The sequence below is a fragment of the Andrographis paniculata genome, unplaced genomic scaffold (genome assembly GCF_009805555.1).
Source record: "Andrographis paniculata isolate CXL003 unplaced genomic scaffold, ASM980555v1 Contig66END, whole genome shotgun sequence".
Lineage (NCBI taxonomy): Eukaryota > Viridiplantae > Streptophyta > Magnoliopsida > Lamiales > Acanthaceae > Andrographis > Andrographis paniculata.
Window position 1 is genome coordinate 4,736,348 of NW_026137602.1, and position 15,540 is coordinate 4,751,887.

General features: G+C 26.9%; 1 protein-coding gene across 1 annotated transcript; it reads left to right on the top strand.

Annotated features, from left to right (window-relative positions):
- The first annotated feature begins 3,916 nt into the window (after positions 1 to 3,916).
- On the top strand, positions 3,917 to 8,466 carry LOC127262911 (uncharacterized). Its single transcript, XM_051291778.1, has 3 exons — positions 3,917 to 4,048; positions 4,138 to 4,280; positions 8,076 to 8,466. The coding sequence occupies exons 1-3, from the start codon at positions 3,917 to 3,919 to the stop codon at positions 8,464 to 8,466; spliced, it is 666 nt and encodes a 221-aa protein (XP_051147735.1).
- The last annotated feature ends 7,074 nt before the right edge of the window (positions 8,467 to 15,540 follow it).

The window sequence follows — 15,540 nt, forward strand, 5'->3', positions numbered from 1 at the left end:
TTTTTTAATCTAAGTATAAAAATATTTGAGTTTATTTATGTTAAACAAATAAAAATATACACGCTTATAGATATATATATATATATCTTTATACTTCAAATCATAATCATGTGCTTAATTACAATCTAAATTTACATGCTGATTACTAATTAATATAATCCCATTTGTGATGATGTATGTAATTAATCTAAAATGGCAACAAATTATAATGTTCAATATACAAGATTTAATGATGATAGAAATCCATGTTTGTCTTAGTGGGGGACTTAATTCTAATTATCACATTTGTGCCTTTGTAACATCGACAGATATATATTCCCAATCATCACAACAAATCAAAAAAAATTAACTAATTAAAAAGACAAAAGGAAAAACATAAAATAAAATAATATAAGATGAAAGGCAAAAATGCTATCTAGCAAAAAAAATAAATTAATTATATAAAATGAGCCTAAAATAATTTATAAAATAAAATTTTCAGCAACCAATGTTCCACGCATTTTCATTAACAATCTATTTTCAATCATTCCTAAACCCAAATTCCATACAAAATAAATTCAAGATTAATCATTCATTCATTCATCACACAAACAAATCATATATATATATATATATATATTTTGGGGTGTGATTTAGAATGCAATAATGTGGAATTTTCTCAAATTTTCCATTTTCTTTATATAAATAATTTGTGGATCCCACCACTATATTTTATAGTATTATTCGGTTATTATAAAATAAATTAAATAATATTTTGAATTGGTATAAAAGAATATTATATATCAAAGGAACATAATAAACCATCCATTCTAGTTATCAATTACGCCAATATATTGAAAAATACTCCCTCTGTCTCACGTACCATGTCCACGTTGCCGTTTCTATCCGTCCCACATTCCATATCATTTTTTTTTTTTTTGAAAAATGATTACACACTTTAATCTCATTTTAAACTTTTTAATTTATTTTTTTAATTTTAATTAAACTAATTAGTTATCTTAATTTTAATTTATAATTATTTTTACTAATATATTCTTAATTATCTACTAATTACACCCCTCCTAAAATACCGTGTCTACAGTGTAGATGGGACGGAGGGAGTAAAATTTAAAAACCAAACAAAGATATATCATCAAAATGTAAAAAATTCATCTATGAATATAAATATCTATGACCTTTAAATAAAGAGCTCTTTTAAACTGAGAAATTAGAGAGCAAGGGTGGTGCAGATGTACAGATTTTCGTTGTCAACGTCGGCGCTGCCGGAAATTGCAAAAGGATCGGATCAAGCGGCGGCGGAATTGTCGGAAAATTGGGATTCCGAGCGGAATCCTCTCGACTGTTGCAATGTCTGTGCGAACGCTTCGTACTTGCGTATGTCCGCATTGCTTATGCTCCTTCGCTCGTATTTCATTGACTCTTGGAAATGAGAAGGCGTGATCTCGGCCACCTCGTCTTCGGTGTTGTCGCCTTCCTCCATTGCCTCCGGATTCTCCTGCAGGTTCTTCTCTCGTTCTATGTCCTGCCAAAGACACACACTTATATATGTATGTAACAACTTGCAGAGCCGTTAAACAAATCGAGCGAGGAGCTAAGTATCTGTTATTCAAATTCGACTCGAATTTCATATTCTACTATAATAATTTTATTAATAAATGAAAACTTTGATATAAATATTTATATACTACAAGTTAAATTGAGTTGCCCACTCAGCTCGTTTAATTCTATAAACGAGTCGAGCTGTGAACGATCCGAATCGAGCTTAATTCGAGAGCTACTCGTTTCTTTCAACTGAAGCCTTGGGTGTACTTGGCGAGGGCTCTGAGTCTGAGATCGATGTCCTTCGAAACGGGGGATTAAGGCTTGAAGATTTGGTAACGCGACTCCTCGTCGGGTAGCGGGATGTAAATGGGTTGGTCGAGACGGCTGGGGCTGGATCGATTATATCGGGGCGGTTGGTCGCGCCGATGATGAAAACCGTTTTCTTAGCGTCCATTTCCGTAAGAAGCTGGTTGAGGACACGATCGAATCCAAATCGTCGAAGAACAGCACGCATGGAGCGGATTGGTGCGCCTTTTGGAAGATCTCCCAGACATTCGCTCGCTCTCTCCGAACCACATCGTGAGAAGCTCGGGACCCTTTACGCTGATGAAGTTGGCTTGGCATTCATTGGCTAAGAGAGTCTTTCCGCAGCCAGGAGGGTGGTAAAAGAGAACTCCTTTCGACGGAGACATGCCGAACTTTTCGGGATGCTCCACGGGGTATTGAACCGTCTTTACAATAAACATGGTGTATATATAAGAGATTAATTTACGAAATCGATAAGTTAAACGGCACGGCGAGGGGGTAGTGATAATACGGTACCTCTTGGAGCTCTCGCTTGACGTTCTCGAGGCCTCCGATCACGTCCGGCTTGAGAATCTCGGAGGTTCGATAGTTCGGACTGCGGCTGGAGAATGAGGCCACGCGCGGCGAGAAGAGAAAGACGAAGGTCAAAGTGAAGATGAGGAGGAAGACGAACGCCAAAGGCAAAGGTAAATGGGAAGCATCACTTCATAAGAAAGATGAAGAATTATTACCAATAAAAAAGAAAAAACGTAACCGGCCGCCCTCTCCCCTCCTTTTTTTTTTTTTTTTAACTTTTTTCTTTTCATTTTCTTCGATTTTTTTCTTCAGTTTTCCTTTTTACTATTACTAGTATTTAAACTTATACTATACATAGGTGTATACATAATTAAAATATTTAAAAAATCATAAATGAACAAGACAAGTGGAGATTCTTTAGCAAGATAGCCTCGCCGGCGCCTGATTCTTTGGGGAATCCATTGACATAATGTTCGAGGATAATTGGCCTGTTGGTGACGCACCTGAGGATCATATTCATCCACCATTATATATATATAGTGACAGAAAAGTATTTTTTTAATTTGTAATTTTTGCAGAGAAGTAATTATTAAGAACGGCTAAAGATCGAAGCTGATGAAAATAGAAGGTTGGTTATCTCTGAATTTGTAAGTCGATATATAAATAGACAAATATATGGATAGATATAGATACATGTGTGGCTAACATTTATACACACATAATTGATATAAGGGTCGTTTGGTTCACGAATCTTTTTTTTTTTTGAAATATAATTATACACTTTAATCATATTTTAAAATTTATAATCCATAATTTTTTTATTTTAGTTAATTATTCAGTCATTTTAATCTTAATCTATAATTATTTTTATTATACCATGATTATTTTTACTAATATATTTCTTAATTAATTACTAATTACATCGTACCTAAAACTTCGTGCCCCTAGCTAAAATTGACAAATTAGCTGGGACGGAAGGGGTATTTTTTTACACTACCGACACTATTTTTCATATATAATATAAAAAGAATACTTTAAACTAAAAATACAAAATTAATACACCAGACAAATAAATTTAAATTATTAATCTATTTAAAGTATCATTAGTAATATAATTAAATATAAAAAAATTAATAATTATAAATAAATATATGTAATTATAGCAGTATATTCAAATAAAATATTATATTTTTATATAACCAATATAATATAATTTAAATATAAATATATATATATACATATAATATTAAAAAAATGAAATTATGTTTTAATTAAATAAGAGGGTACAATGATAAAATGTGAAATTTAAATAAGGTAAATTTTTAAATAAATTTTTAAAAAAACTTAAATAAGGTAAGTTTTTAAATAAATTTTAAAAAAGGTTTAAATAAGGAAAGTTTTTAAATATGTTTTTTAAAAAAGTTTAAATAAGGTAAGTTTTTAAATAAATTTTAAAAAAAGTTAAATAAGGTAAGTAACCGTTATTAGATTTAAATTAGATAAGTAGCCGTTAACCATACATTATAAATATTATTGATTGTGGGGGGCTGCAATGCAATGGGATAGGAGTTGGTCTTGGAGCAGGGCAGGGCAGGGCAAGGCAGGGGGTGGGGGACGGGATTACGAAGAGGTGGGGGTGGGGCATGGGCATGGCGACTGCTTACAGGACAGGGCGACCCACGAGGTAGAGGTCAAGTGCTTCATTTCTTTCATTTCTGATTCTTCTTCACTTTTAATTCTTGAAGGTTTAAGTTTCTTCTTTCGACTGCGCAGGCTCCCGAGTGCACTCAGCAAGGAGTTGGGATTTCTGATGCTTACTACTACTGCAAGAAAAGAATCCCGAAAATTGTCAATCTAGCAAGCGCGAGAACCGATCTGTTCTACCAACGCAGCAAGAAAAATGGATTTAAGAAAAGGTGACCTTACTCCCTTCCCTTCTTCAATATGGATTTTGGACATAGTTGGTCTATATGCATTGGAAATGTGTCTTTACAACCTTGTTTTGCCCCGGCTATTCTAGTTCGTGTCATCATGTTCGACTCGACTATTTCTCTTGTTTCCGAGGTCTTGTGTCTTCGCATATTTCTAGAATTCGCTACTCCTTGGCTTTTGATGGTTTCTTCTTATATTTCTAGAATTCGGTAATTCTTGGTTTTGATGATTTCTTTGATGATAGTGAGTTTGTTTGGTTTTGATTTGAGTTTGAGTTTTTTTATTTGAATTTTAATTTAAATAATATTTTGATATGATGTTTTGTGATAAAAAATTATGTTATTTGAATATCTTTGTTTGTTTGTTTGTTTCTTTGATTGCTCTTGTGAATGCATGCATTTGAATATATATGGTCTTGTGTTTTTTTTAATTGCAGTCTTCTAGTGATGTTTTTGGTAAATTTTTAATAATTTGCAAATTAGATTGGGTTTGTTTTGTTGTTTTGTGATATAATTTGATTAAAAGTATTTTTTTACATGAAAAATAAAAAATTGTGTATGAAACAGCCCCAACAACGATGCAAGTAACAAAAACTGCTCCTCCGAGCACACTGTTGAGCCCGGCTCCAGTCCCTACAAAAGCCGCAATACTATCAAATACATCAGGAGCACCATTGAATTAGAATCGGATGAATTTAGATTAATTGAAGCAAGAGGGCTAAGCTCCATTATTTCCCTTCTACTACCAGAAAACCCCTTATCTAAGCTCGGTTTAGGGATCGATGACCGAAACCCTAAAATTCGATACTGAATTCCCATGGTTGTAATACAGGAGAAGGAGAATTAAAATTAGAGTACACAATCTCTCGAATTCGACCATGTCCTTTACCTTGAACTAAATTGAGTTGCCTTCCATTCCCGTCCCTCATGCCAGTAGCGAAACGCGGCCTTCTCCGCAAACTCTAGAAGAAAAAACGCCGATTCCCCAACAAATTTCAAATTCTCCAATTCCTCCCTGAATTGAATTAAAAAAGCAGAGATAGAGCAAGTAATTTTTATCACATTCACATTCAGCTCCAAGAGCAGGAACACGTTAGAAATTTACCAGAGGTGATGAAATTGGATGTAGAGAGAATCGGAGCAAGAGCAGGAACACGAGAGACGCGTTGGGGTTGGGGTTGGAGATCCACCGATTCCCTCGCCGCGTGTAGTGTGTTGTTTATTTTTTTAAAAAAAAACAAAAAAACAAAAAATAAAACCTAATTTTAATATATAAATTATTTAATAAAAATAATAATTTGGATAAAGATGTTTTTATTTCCTAAATCACTTCCTACTTAGGACAAAATATATATATATATATTTTTAGTTCTTAATTTAATTTTTGTGTTTAATACTTACTCCGTCCCAGCAAAATTGCTTCATTTTTCATTTTTTAGTTCTGCCGCCAAATTAGTCTCATTTTCTAATAAATCAATAATTAACCAATTAATAATTTAATAGAATATAACTTTATATTTTATTTGGTCATACACTTTAGAGTTAGTTTGAATTTTTGTATAATAAAATTTTATATTTTAATGTGATATAAATAAGTATTGTTGATGTGATGTTTTTATATATTAAATTATTTTTAATATTATATAAAAAATAAAAATATACTCCCTCTTATCCGCATTGTAATGTATGTTTACTTTTGGTGCAAAATTTAAAATATAATATAATACGTCCTCATTCCGTCATCTAATTTTATTATCACTTTTATTTTTTTGTTGTCATCCAAATTTCTTATCGTTTATTTTTAGTAAAAAGTTATCATTTTTACTATTTTTTCTTTACACAAAAAAGTAAAATTTTTTATTTTTATCTATTTTTCTTAAAACTCGTGTCTGGTCAAATGAGCACACAATTGGATGACGGGGAAGTAATATTTTAATTATAGTGAATAGTTGAAAATATTATCTTTGTCTTTTTGGTCTAAAAGTAACGATGTAATAGTAAAATAGAGGTATTTGAAATAAAAATTGAATCTATAGTTATTAAAAAGAAAAATGTATACGTTAACCGGGACGAATAAAATTAGAAAGATGTATATATTAAGGAGGGGCGAAGAGAATATTTGTTTGTAATTTTAATTTGAGATATTTTTTTATATTTTCTATTAGAAGAGTGTTGACAATATAAAAATAATTTTTTGTTAAATTGTTAAATTTTGATAAGTTTCTAGAAAATATAGATTATGTTGATGTTAATCATAAAGCATATCAAATATTTTGTATTAGTGTGTTTGATTTAATATTTTGTATTAGCACTTATATTTTATTTTTTAAAAAAAACAATAAAACAAAAATTGCATACTTTTTAGTGTTTGGGATTTTTTTATTATTATTATTATTTGTTAGTGAGAATTTTAAAAATATTATTAAAAGATTTAATTGTATTATTTTGTAAGAAAAATAAAGTATTATGCATATTTTTTTAAAAAAAATGAGATTCAATTTGATTAATGGAAAGAATATTATTAAAAACTGTTATTAAGATTTTGTGAGAATAAATAAATTCATAACTCATATATCATATTTATCATTATCAATAACTAAATTCAGTTTTAAGTTTTATTTTTGGTATTTATTTTTTTGGAATAATTTTATATAAAATATTATTAAAATAAAAAGTTTTATAGTCACATTATGTTTTATTGTTAATTGTATTTAGATTAATAAAATTAATTTATTTTTACATTATTACTGTTTTATTGATTATACAATATTTTTTTAAAAAAAGAAATTAATTTCAAAATATAAAATATTCAGCAGAATTTTTTTTCTTTTAATATATCATTAAATAAAAGTAATTAAAACAACAATATTATATAAATTAATCAAACTAATTAATCATCTAATACAATGTTTTTTAAACTTTGTACCAAAAGAAAAGAGACCAATTCGGTGGAACGGAGGGAGTAATAAAATTTTGTTTTGAAATTTAGTCTCTAATTGATATTAAATATGCTTTTATAGATTCTGTCATGCTATTGACTCATAAAAAAAAAAAACTAACATTCGACACAAAATATTAATTTTCATATTACCGATATGATTCTCTACATCTCACAGAAAGGATACTACATACCAGCAAATGAATATTATATTCAATGCAAGAGTTGATAAATATTTAACATATGTGACTAAATAAAAATACATATGATTATATACTAATATATTTTAGCAATTTATATATTTAAAATAAACTTCTCATGTAATTTACCAAGAAAACAATATATGAATATAAATATCTACATTCTAAGGGCATCACAAGAAAAAGAGTCTTGATTATTCTTATGTGTTTAGAGTTGCTATTATTAATAATTTTGTCCCACCAATTACCAAAGTTGCCATTTACAATACTTGTTATTCAATTTCAAAGTACATAAAAATAAAAATAAAAATAGAAGCTATTTGCATAATAATATAGTAGCATATTTATGCAATCAATTGGAAATTTTGAGGAAGCCAAACCTATTCTTATTGTAATTATTATCCACTTAAATTTGTAGGAACATAGCCATGGAATATAACATAGATTTGCCATACCTAACATTAGTTTAGATAGTATGTCATTCAACATATTTTCTCAATATATATATACATGCATTTGCTTTTAAAAAAAACAACATTCTTCATCGTGAACTAGAAATACATCATCGTAATTATACATGACAATCAACGAAATGACCTTCTCCAAATCACTTATCATTTCATTTGTATTCGTCGGACTTAGTCTCACGATGATATCCGCTCAATTGCTACCGTCCGGAAGTGTAACTCTTTCCGGAGGCGTGTATTGCTACAACTCTTCTTTGGCGACAGCGGGAACATATTCTCCAATTACGGGAGCAACTGTTAATTTGGATTGTCAAAATCCAATCCCAAACGCAGGTTCGAGCGCTTCTTTGTTCCTTAATGAAGGCCAATTTGTCTACGCCTTAAGCGTGGCGGTGGTAGAGCAGGATAATTTTGAAGATAATTGTCATGTTGAGGCTACTATGCCTCCAAACTCATGCAACTACAATCCTCCTTTAAGGGCTCAAAGGTATCCTATTAAGCCTGTTAAATCAAATGGTCGTGTGGTCAGCTATACTCTTGGGGCTCCGATTGCGATAAAAGCCTAAACTCGTGAACTTACAACTCTCCCATTGGGCTATCTATATTCTATCTTACCTATGTATTTTGTGCTTATTCCAATAATGTTAATAATGCACAAAAATAAATGTTATCCCGAAGGTTCTATCCTCCATGGGTTAGTACTTCTAAGGGCTTAGAAGCATATATGCTATAATAAAATTGGATGATTGATCGATGTATGATTGTTCTATTATATGTTTTTAAATAATTTAATAAATATAAATTATTAATGTATGTTTTATTTTTGGGGTGTTTTGATACAATAATAATGTCTATTAACAATTCGCTTTGCGAACTAGGTAATATATGTGTATATATATATATATATATATTTTGAATAAACTTCTTGCATATGCTATTAAACATATTGAATGAAAGAAAATAGTAAAAATATAAACACAATTTTAATCAATATTGTATTGGCATTGGATATCTTGCTAACATTAGAAACTTCTATATTTAAGATGATTAAAAGTAAATAATAATGTAGAAATGGGATATTTGGTTTTTGAATGTTTTTTTTTTTTTAAGAAAATATTTCAATAATAATTTCAATGTAATTTTTTTTTAAAATATATATATATACATTTTTATAAATATTTAAAAAGAATCACCAACAAACAAACCCAAAATAAATTTGAATTATCTAATTAGATGTAGTTTGTTTTTATTTAATTTAGTTCATTTTACCATTTATTAAAGATATTGTAATATCCGTTTTTTAAAAAAAATAAATAAATTGAAATTAAAATTATTTATATTATACAATTTTTAATAAAAATACATTATTTTCTTTCAAAAATTATCATATAAAAATACTATTTATATAAAAACTCAAATCAATTTTACGTTTCAAATTAAATGTAAAGAACACGGTCGTATTGTTCTTAACACGGCCGTGTTCAAAAACAGAATAGTACCGGGGCTTAGGCACGCCCAAGTTCTATGTTGTGTTCCTCTAATACGGTTGTGTTCGTGCTGCGAGTTTGAGATTTTTAAATAAACGAACTGGCCGAGCATGAGAGACAAAATGTCCAAAATCTCCTGTCGTCCAAACTCTAGGCGGGGGGAACAACCTAGGTATGTGGGGGTGACACCACCGCCGGCGGTGGATGACGAAGGCGAGATTCCTTGTTGGCGACGGTGATCTAAATAAAGGGTTTTTTTGGTTGTTAGGCAACGGAAACGACGATCTAAATAAAGGGTGTGTTTGTTTGGGGTTTGGATTTTGATTTGGGATTTGAATAGTAAAAATTTTGAATTTGAATAGTTATATGATGTGATATAGGTGTTGATGTGATGTTTTGAATGTAAGATTGATTTTTAGTATAATATAAAAAATAAAAAATATATGTCTGATTTGATATTTTTGAAAAAAAAAAATAGGATAAATAGTAAAATTTTGCATATAATACACCCAAAGAATATTTTATTGTTAAGCAATGGCGCCTAATCTGGCAGTGGTGGACGATGTAAGCTTACTTTTTAATTAAATACAATACGTTATTAGTTTATTATATGTATTAAATGTGTTGTCGTAATTAAAAATATATAATGATCAGATAATAAAAATATAATAATAATGCATTTATTTGAACTTGAAACCGGACGTGTGCTGTAAATATGGGTACGGATCAGGCAACACGCGTAAGAACGGACTAATAGGTGTCTTTGTTTGGGGGATTGGATTAGATTTATACTATTCATCCAAATTTTTTTTTTCAAAAACATCAAACCAAACACCTATTTTTTATTTTTTATATTATATTAAAAATCAATTTTACATTCAAAACATCACATCAACACCTATTTATATCAAATCATACAACCATTCAAATTCAAAATTTTTATTATTCAAATCTCAATTCAAAATCCAAACCCCCAAACAAACACACATGATTATGTATAATTGTATTGTCCTCTCATATACTCTAAAATTTGAGAAACGTCGACTATTGATAGATATATATTCTAAATTAGGAGAGCGATTACAGTGCTGATTTGAGAAAGTAAGAAATTAGCACAGTGTTAATTTTCTCAATTAGCACCGATAAATGGTACAAACATCATTTGTTTGTCTTAAATAGTACATGTTATACGTGTTGTGTAAAATAAAGATATGTGGTGTTGTTTATACTTATAACGTGTTTTGTATAAAAGTATATCATATGCTAAAATTAACTATAGTATGTGTTGTTAATTTATGTAATGTATTTGTATTATATTGATATATATATAATATAATGTATGTAGTAATATCGCTAATTGTCTATTAACACACGAATGTTGTCAGCAGGATACTGAATTTTTACGGCGCGGCCATATTATATTATTGAAATGCTTTGATATAAATAATTAATTTCCTTTTGCAAGAAGGATAACTCAATTCATTTTGCAATCTCACAAATGTAAGCATATTTTAACAATCCAAACTAATTTAATAACAAGCCCAATACTATTTAAACATTAATATTTTATAAAAATATAAACCTCAATGTTTTAACAATTGGAAAAAGGGATTATAAACAACTGTGAATATCATTGTTGGATAAAAGTTTAGGTTAAAATATGGCTAACATGACCTATCTATGTTTAGAATTAAAGGACATCCAAGTGTTGATTTCTCAATTGTTAAAACATTAGGTGAATTCATTTTTTTAAAAATAAATAAAAATAAAATATTAATATTTCAATAGTATTGATCCTATTTCGATAGTATTTCAATAATATTAATAAGCCCAATACTATTTAAACATTAATATTTCAATAGTATTGATCCTATAACATTTTACAAAAAAATTACAAATTAGTTTATATATTTGAATTGAGTTATCCTTCTTGCAAATGGACATTAGTTATTACTTCAAAGCATTTCAAGAATGAAATATATATCAATAATTCACATTTATTGGATTTAGAATATATGATATGACAATCATATATATATATATATCAATCATCCAATTTTATGATAAAATATATGTTGTAGGCAGCTGGGTGTGTTTGTTTGGGGATTGGATTTTAAATACATTATTCATCTAATTTTTTCCTCCAAAAAATATCAAATCAAACACCTATTTTTTATATTATACTAAAAATCAATTTTACGTTCAAAACATCACATCAATACCTATTTATATCACATCATACAATTATTCAAATTCAAAATTTTTACTATTCAAATCTCAACTCAAAATCCAAACCCTCAGACAAACACACCCCCAAGTACTTGATCAATAAAAGATAGTATTTTCATAATAACCCTTTATTATTGTACATTATTCATATTATTGGGATAAACATAATCCATAAACAAGATCGAACATAGACATTGAAAGGAAAAGATTCTAATCTCATAAGTTTAGGCTCTTATAGCAATTGGAGCTCCAAGAACATAGCTGACAACACGACCATTTGATTTTATGGCCTTAATAGGGTACCTTTGGATCTTTAAAGAAGGATCGTAATTGCATGAATTTGGAGGTAAAGTCGCGTCAATATGACAATTATCTTCAATGTTGTGATCATCTCTTCCAAACACAGCCACCATCATGATAAAGTAAAATATCTCTCTATTGATGGCTGCCCGCACAATTTCCAAACTATCCAAAATATTATCTAAATCTATCTCTGGATTTGAATTTTCGCATTTGAAATCAACAGTTGCGTCAATAATTGGAGAGTATGTTTCCACCGTAGCCAAAGAAGAATTGTAGCAAAAGATGCCGCCTGTAAGTGTAAGGGTTATATTTCTAGGTAGTAATTGAGCCGATATCATTGTAAGGGTAAGCCCGAAAAATACAAGAAAAACGACAAGTGATTTGGAAAAGATCATTTTGTTGATTGTCGTATATGGTTGTGATGATGTATTTATTGTTGATAATGAAGTTTGGTGCTATAAAATTCAAGTGCATGTAGATATGTATATATATTGAGAAAAAAGTATAGAACTAATATTGCTAGGTATGGTAAATCAATCTTATCTTCCATGGCTAGCTATGTTACTACAAATTTAAGTGAAGAATAAATATATATGATAGGAATAGGTTTGGTTTTCTCACAATTTCCAATTAATTCCATAGATATGCTATTATTCTGCAAATTGCATTCAATTTTATGTTAAATGCATAATAAACATTAAGGGTTTGAATTTAAAATTTAGAAATAGTTAAAAACAAAAATGAATTGAAATAATATTTAATATAACATAAACGCTATGTTATTTGATATTTTGAATGAAAAATATTTTTTTAAATTATAATATATTAGGGGCGTGTTTGGCAATTGGCCGATAGGTTTTATCTGTTATTTGATTCAATTAACTGATAGCTGTTAGCTGATTCAATTAACTGGTTTGACTAGTTGATTCGATTAGTTGTTTGTATCAGAATGTTTGGTAAAACAACTGTTTGATATTAACGGTTTATACATAAAATGACAATTGAAGATATTTTTTTTTTCTAATATATTCAATTATGTTTTTTGAGTTTAGAATGTTTAAAAATTTTTGTTGTTAGTTATTGAAAATTGTAAAAGTGTTATAAAAATATTTATTTTTATTATAGTTAAATTTAAAAAATAATATATTTTTATTGAAATATATAAATAGTTTTTTCTATTGAAAATGATGTAAAATATAAAATAATAATTTTTTCATGTATATATTTATTAGGTTAGTTATGGATTAGTTTATTATATTTATAATTTTCAATAAATTTAATTTATTTAATTTATTTTTAGCATAAACTTTATATAATATAATTTTAATATAAAAATAAATTATTAATATTTATATTTTCTATTTTATGTTGATTTTAATAAATTTATATATAAAAATTAATTATTTTAAACTTATAAAAGTAAAACTATAATATAATAAAATATTTTAATATACTTAATAAATAATCAAAATATATTTATTTGTGTAAAATGTATAATAAACTTTTAAGGGCATATAAGGAATAATTTTTTTTTTTTTTTTTACAGAAAAAACTATTTCAAAATGTTAGCTTTTCAGAAATTAGCTTTTTGAGTCAAAAAAGCTAATTCCAAAAAACAAATTTACCAAATACTAAATTAGCTTTTTGACCGATCAAACAACTAAAAATTATTTAATAAACTAAAAAAGATCTTCAAAAAATTATTTGCAATAAATAATGTGTAGACCAAAATCAAACCTCAAAGAAACATGCCCTGGATTTGTTTATTTACTTGGAAAAAAATAAAAAAAAAAGAACAAATTGTGATAGAAAATATATATATACATATATTTATAAAAATACTTTATCCTAATTTAATACTTCTGTTTTTATCATTTTTATCTATTTTAAAATAATAGTTTTATTTTCATAAATAATCATATTATTACAAAATTATTATTATTATTTAGTTATTATTATACAAATATCACTATTTTTTACACTTAAATATAAAATTAGTATTTTGATTAAATATGTTGTTATATAGTAAATATTTTTAAGAATATTTAATGTGATAAAAACATATTTTCAATATACAAAGAAAAAAGACTTTTGATTTATTAATATGTTTTTGGCAAAATGATTTATAATTCACCTGTGGTGTAAAAAAATTGCACAATTTACTCTTATAATTTTAAAATTGCATAATTCACTCTCTTGTATTTTCTAAACATTGCACAAATCCCATTTTTAGGAGATTTTTTTAGTATTTGGCAATTAGCTGATAGTTGTTAGTTGTTAGCTGATTCAATTAGTTGTTAGTTGATTCAATTAGTTGTTAGTTGTTAGCTGATTCAATTAACTGGTTTAACTAGCTGATACGATTAGTTGTTTGTATTAAAATATTTGGTAAAACAACTATTTGATATTAGTTGTTTATACGTAATGACAATTGAGCATATTTATATTTTATTTTTTTCTAATATATTTAATTGTATTCTTTTTAGTTTAGAATGTTTGAAATTTTTTCTTATTAGTTTTTGAAAATTATAAAAGTGTTATAAAATAGTATTTATTTTTTATTATAGTTTGATTTAAAAAAATAATATATTTTTATTGAAAAATATATATAAATAGTTTTTTCTATTGAAAATAATGTAAAATATAAAATAATAAGTTTTTCGTGTATATATTTATTATGTTAATTATCGATTAATTCATTATATTTATAATTTTCAATAAATTTAATTTATTTAATTTAGTTTTAAAATAAAATCTATATAATGTATATAAAAATAAATTATTAATATTTATATTTTATATTTTGTGTTGATTTTAATAAATTTATATATTTTACAATTAAAATAATTTGTATATATAAATTAATTATTTTAAATGTATAAAAACTAAAACTATAATATAATAAAATATTCTAATATAATTAATAAATAATCAAAATATATTTACTTGTGTAAAATGCATAATAAATTTTTAAGGGTATATAAGGAATAAAAAAATTTAAACTTAAAAAGCTATTTCAAAACGCTTGTTAAGTTAGTTTTTAGAAATTAACTTTTTTGGTCCAAAAAAGTTATTTAAAAAAGCTAATTTATCAAGCAGCTAAATTAGTTGTTTGACTGGTCAAACAGCTAAAAGCTTTTTAATAAACTAAAAGTTTTTCAAAAAGTTGTTTGTCAAACACACTCTTTGGGAGTGTTTGGCAATTAGTTGATACATATTAGTTATTAGTTGTTAGCTGATTCGATTAGCTGGTTTGACTAGCTGATTCGATTAACTGTTTATATTAAAGTGTTTGGTAGAATAGCGGTTTGATATTAGTTGTTTAAAATGACAATTAAGGAGATTTTAAATTTTATTTTCAAAATATTTAGTTGAGTTTTTTCGGTTGATAGACTTTTTTATAATTTTATTATTAATTTTAAAAATTAGAAAAATTTTAGTAAAAATATTTTGTAAAGAATTAATGCAAGCTTATTAATTTTTTTTTCATTAGAAATAGTATAAATATAAAAGAACAAAAATTATTAGCATATGTATTATTAGATTATTTTTAAATTAATATATATTTAATTAAATTTATAATTTTAAATAAATATATTCATTTTTAATAAAAATATTATG

What these genes read in the sequence shown, in the direction of transcription:
- LOC127262911 (XM_051291778.1), top strand. Translation starts at nt 3,917, where the DNA reads ATGCAATGGGATAGGAGTTGGTCTTGGAGCAGGGCAGGGCAGGGCAAG. An exon ending in AGGACAGGGCGACCCACGAG is followed by an intron (nt 4,049 to 4,137) that starts GTAGAGGTCAAG and finishes TCGACTGCGCAG; the next exon opens with GCTCCCGAGTGCACTCAGCA. An exon ending in AAAAATGGATTTAAGAAAAG is followed by an intron (nt 4,281 to 8,075) that starts GTGACCTTACTC and finishes CGTCGGACTTAG; the next exon opens with TCTCACGATGATATCCGCTC.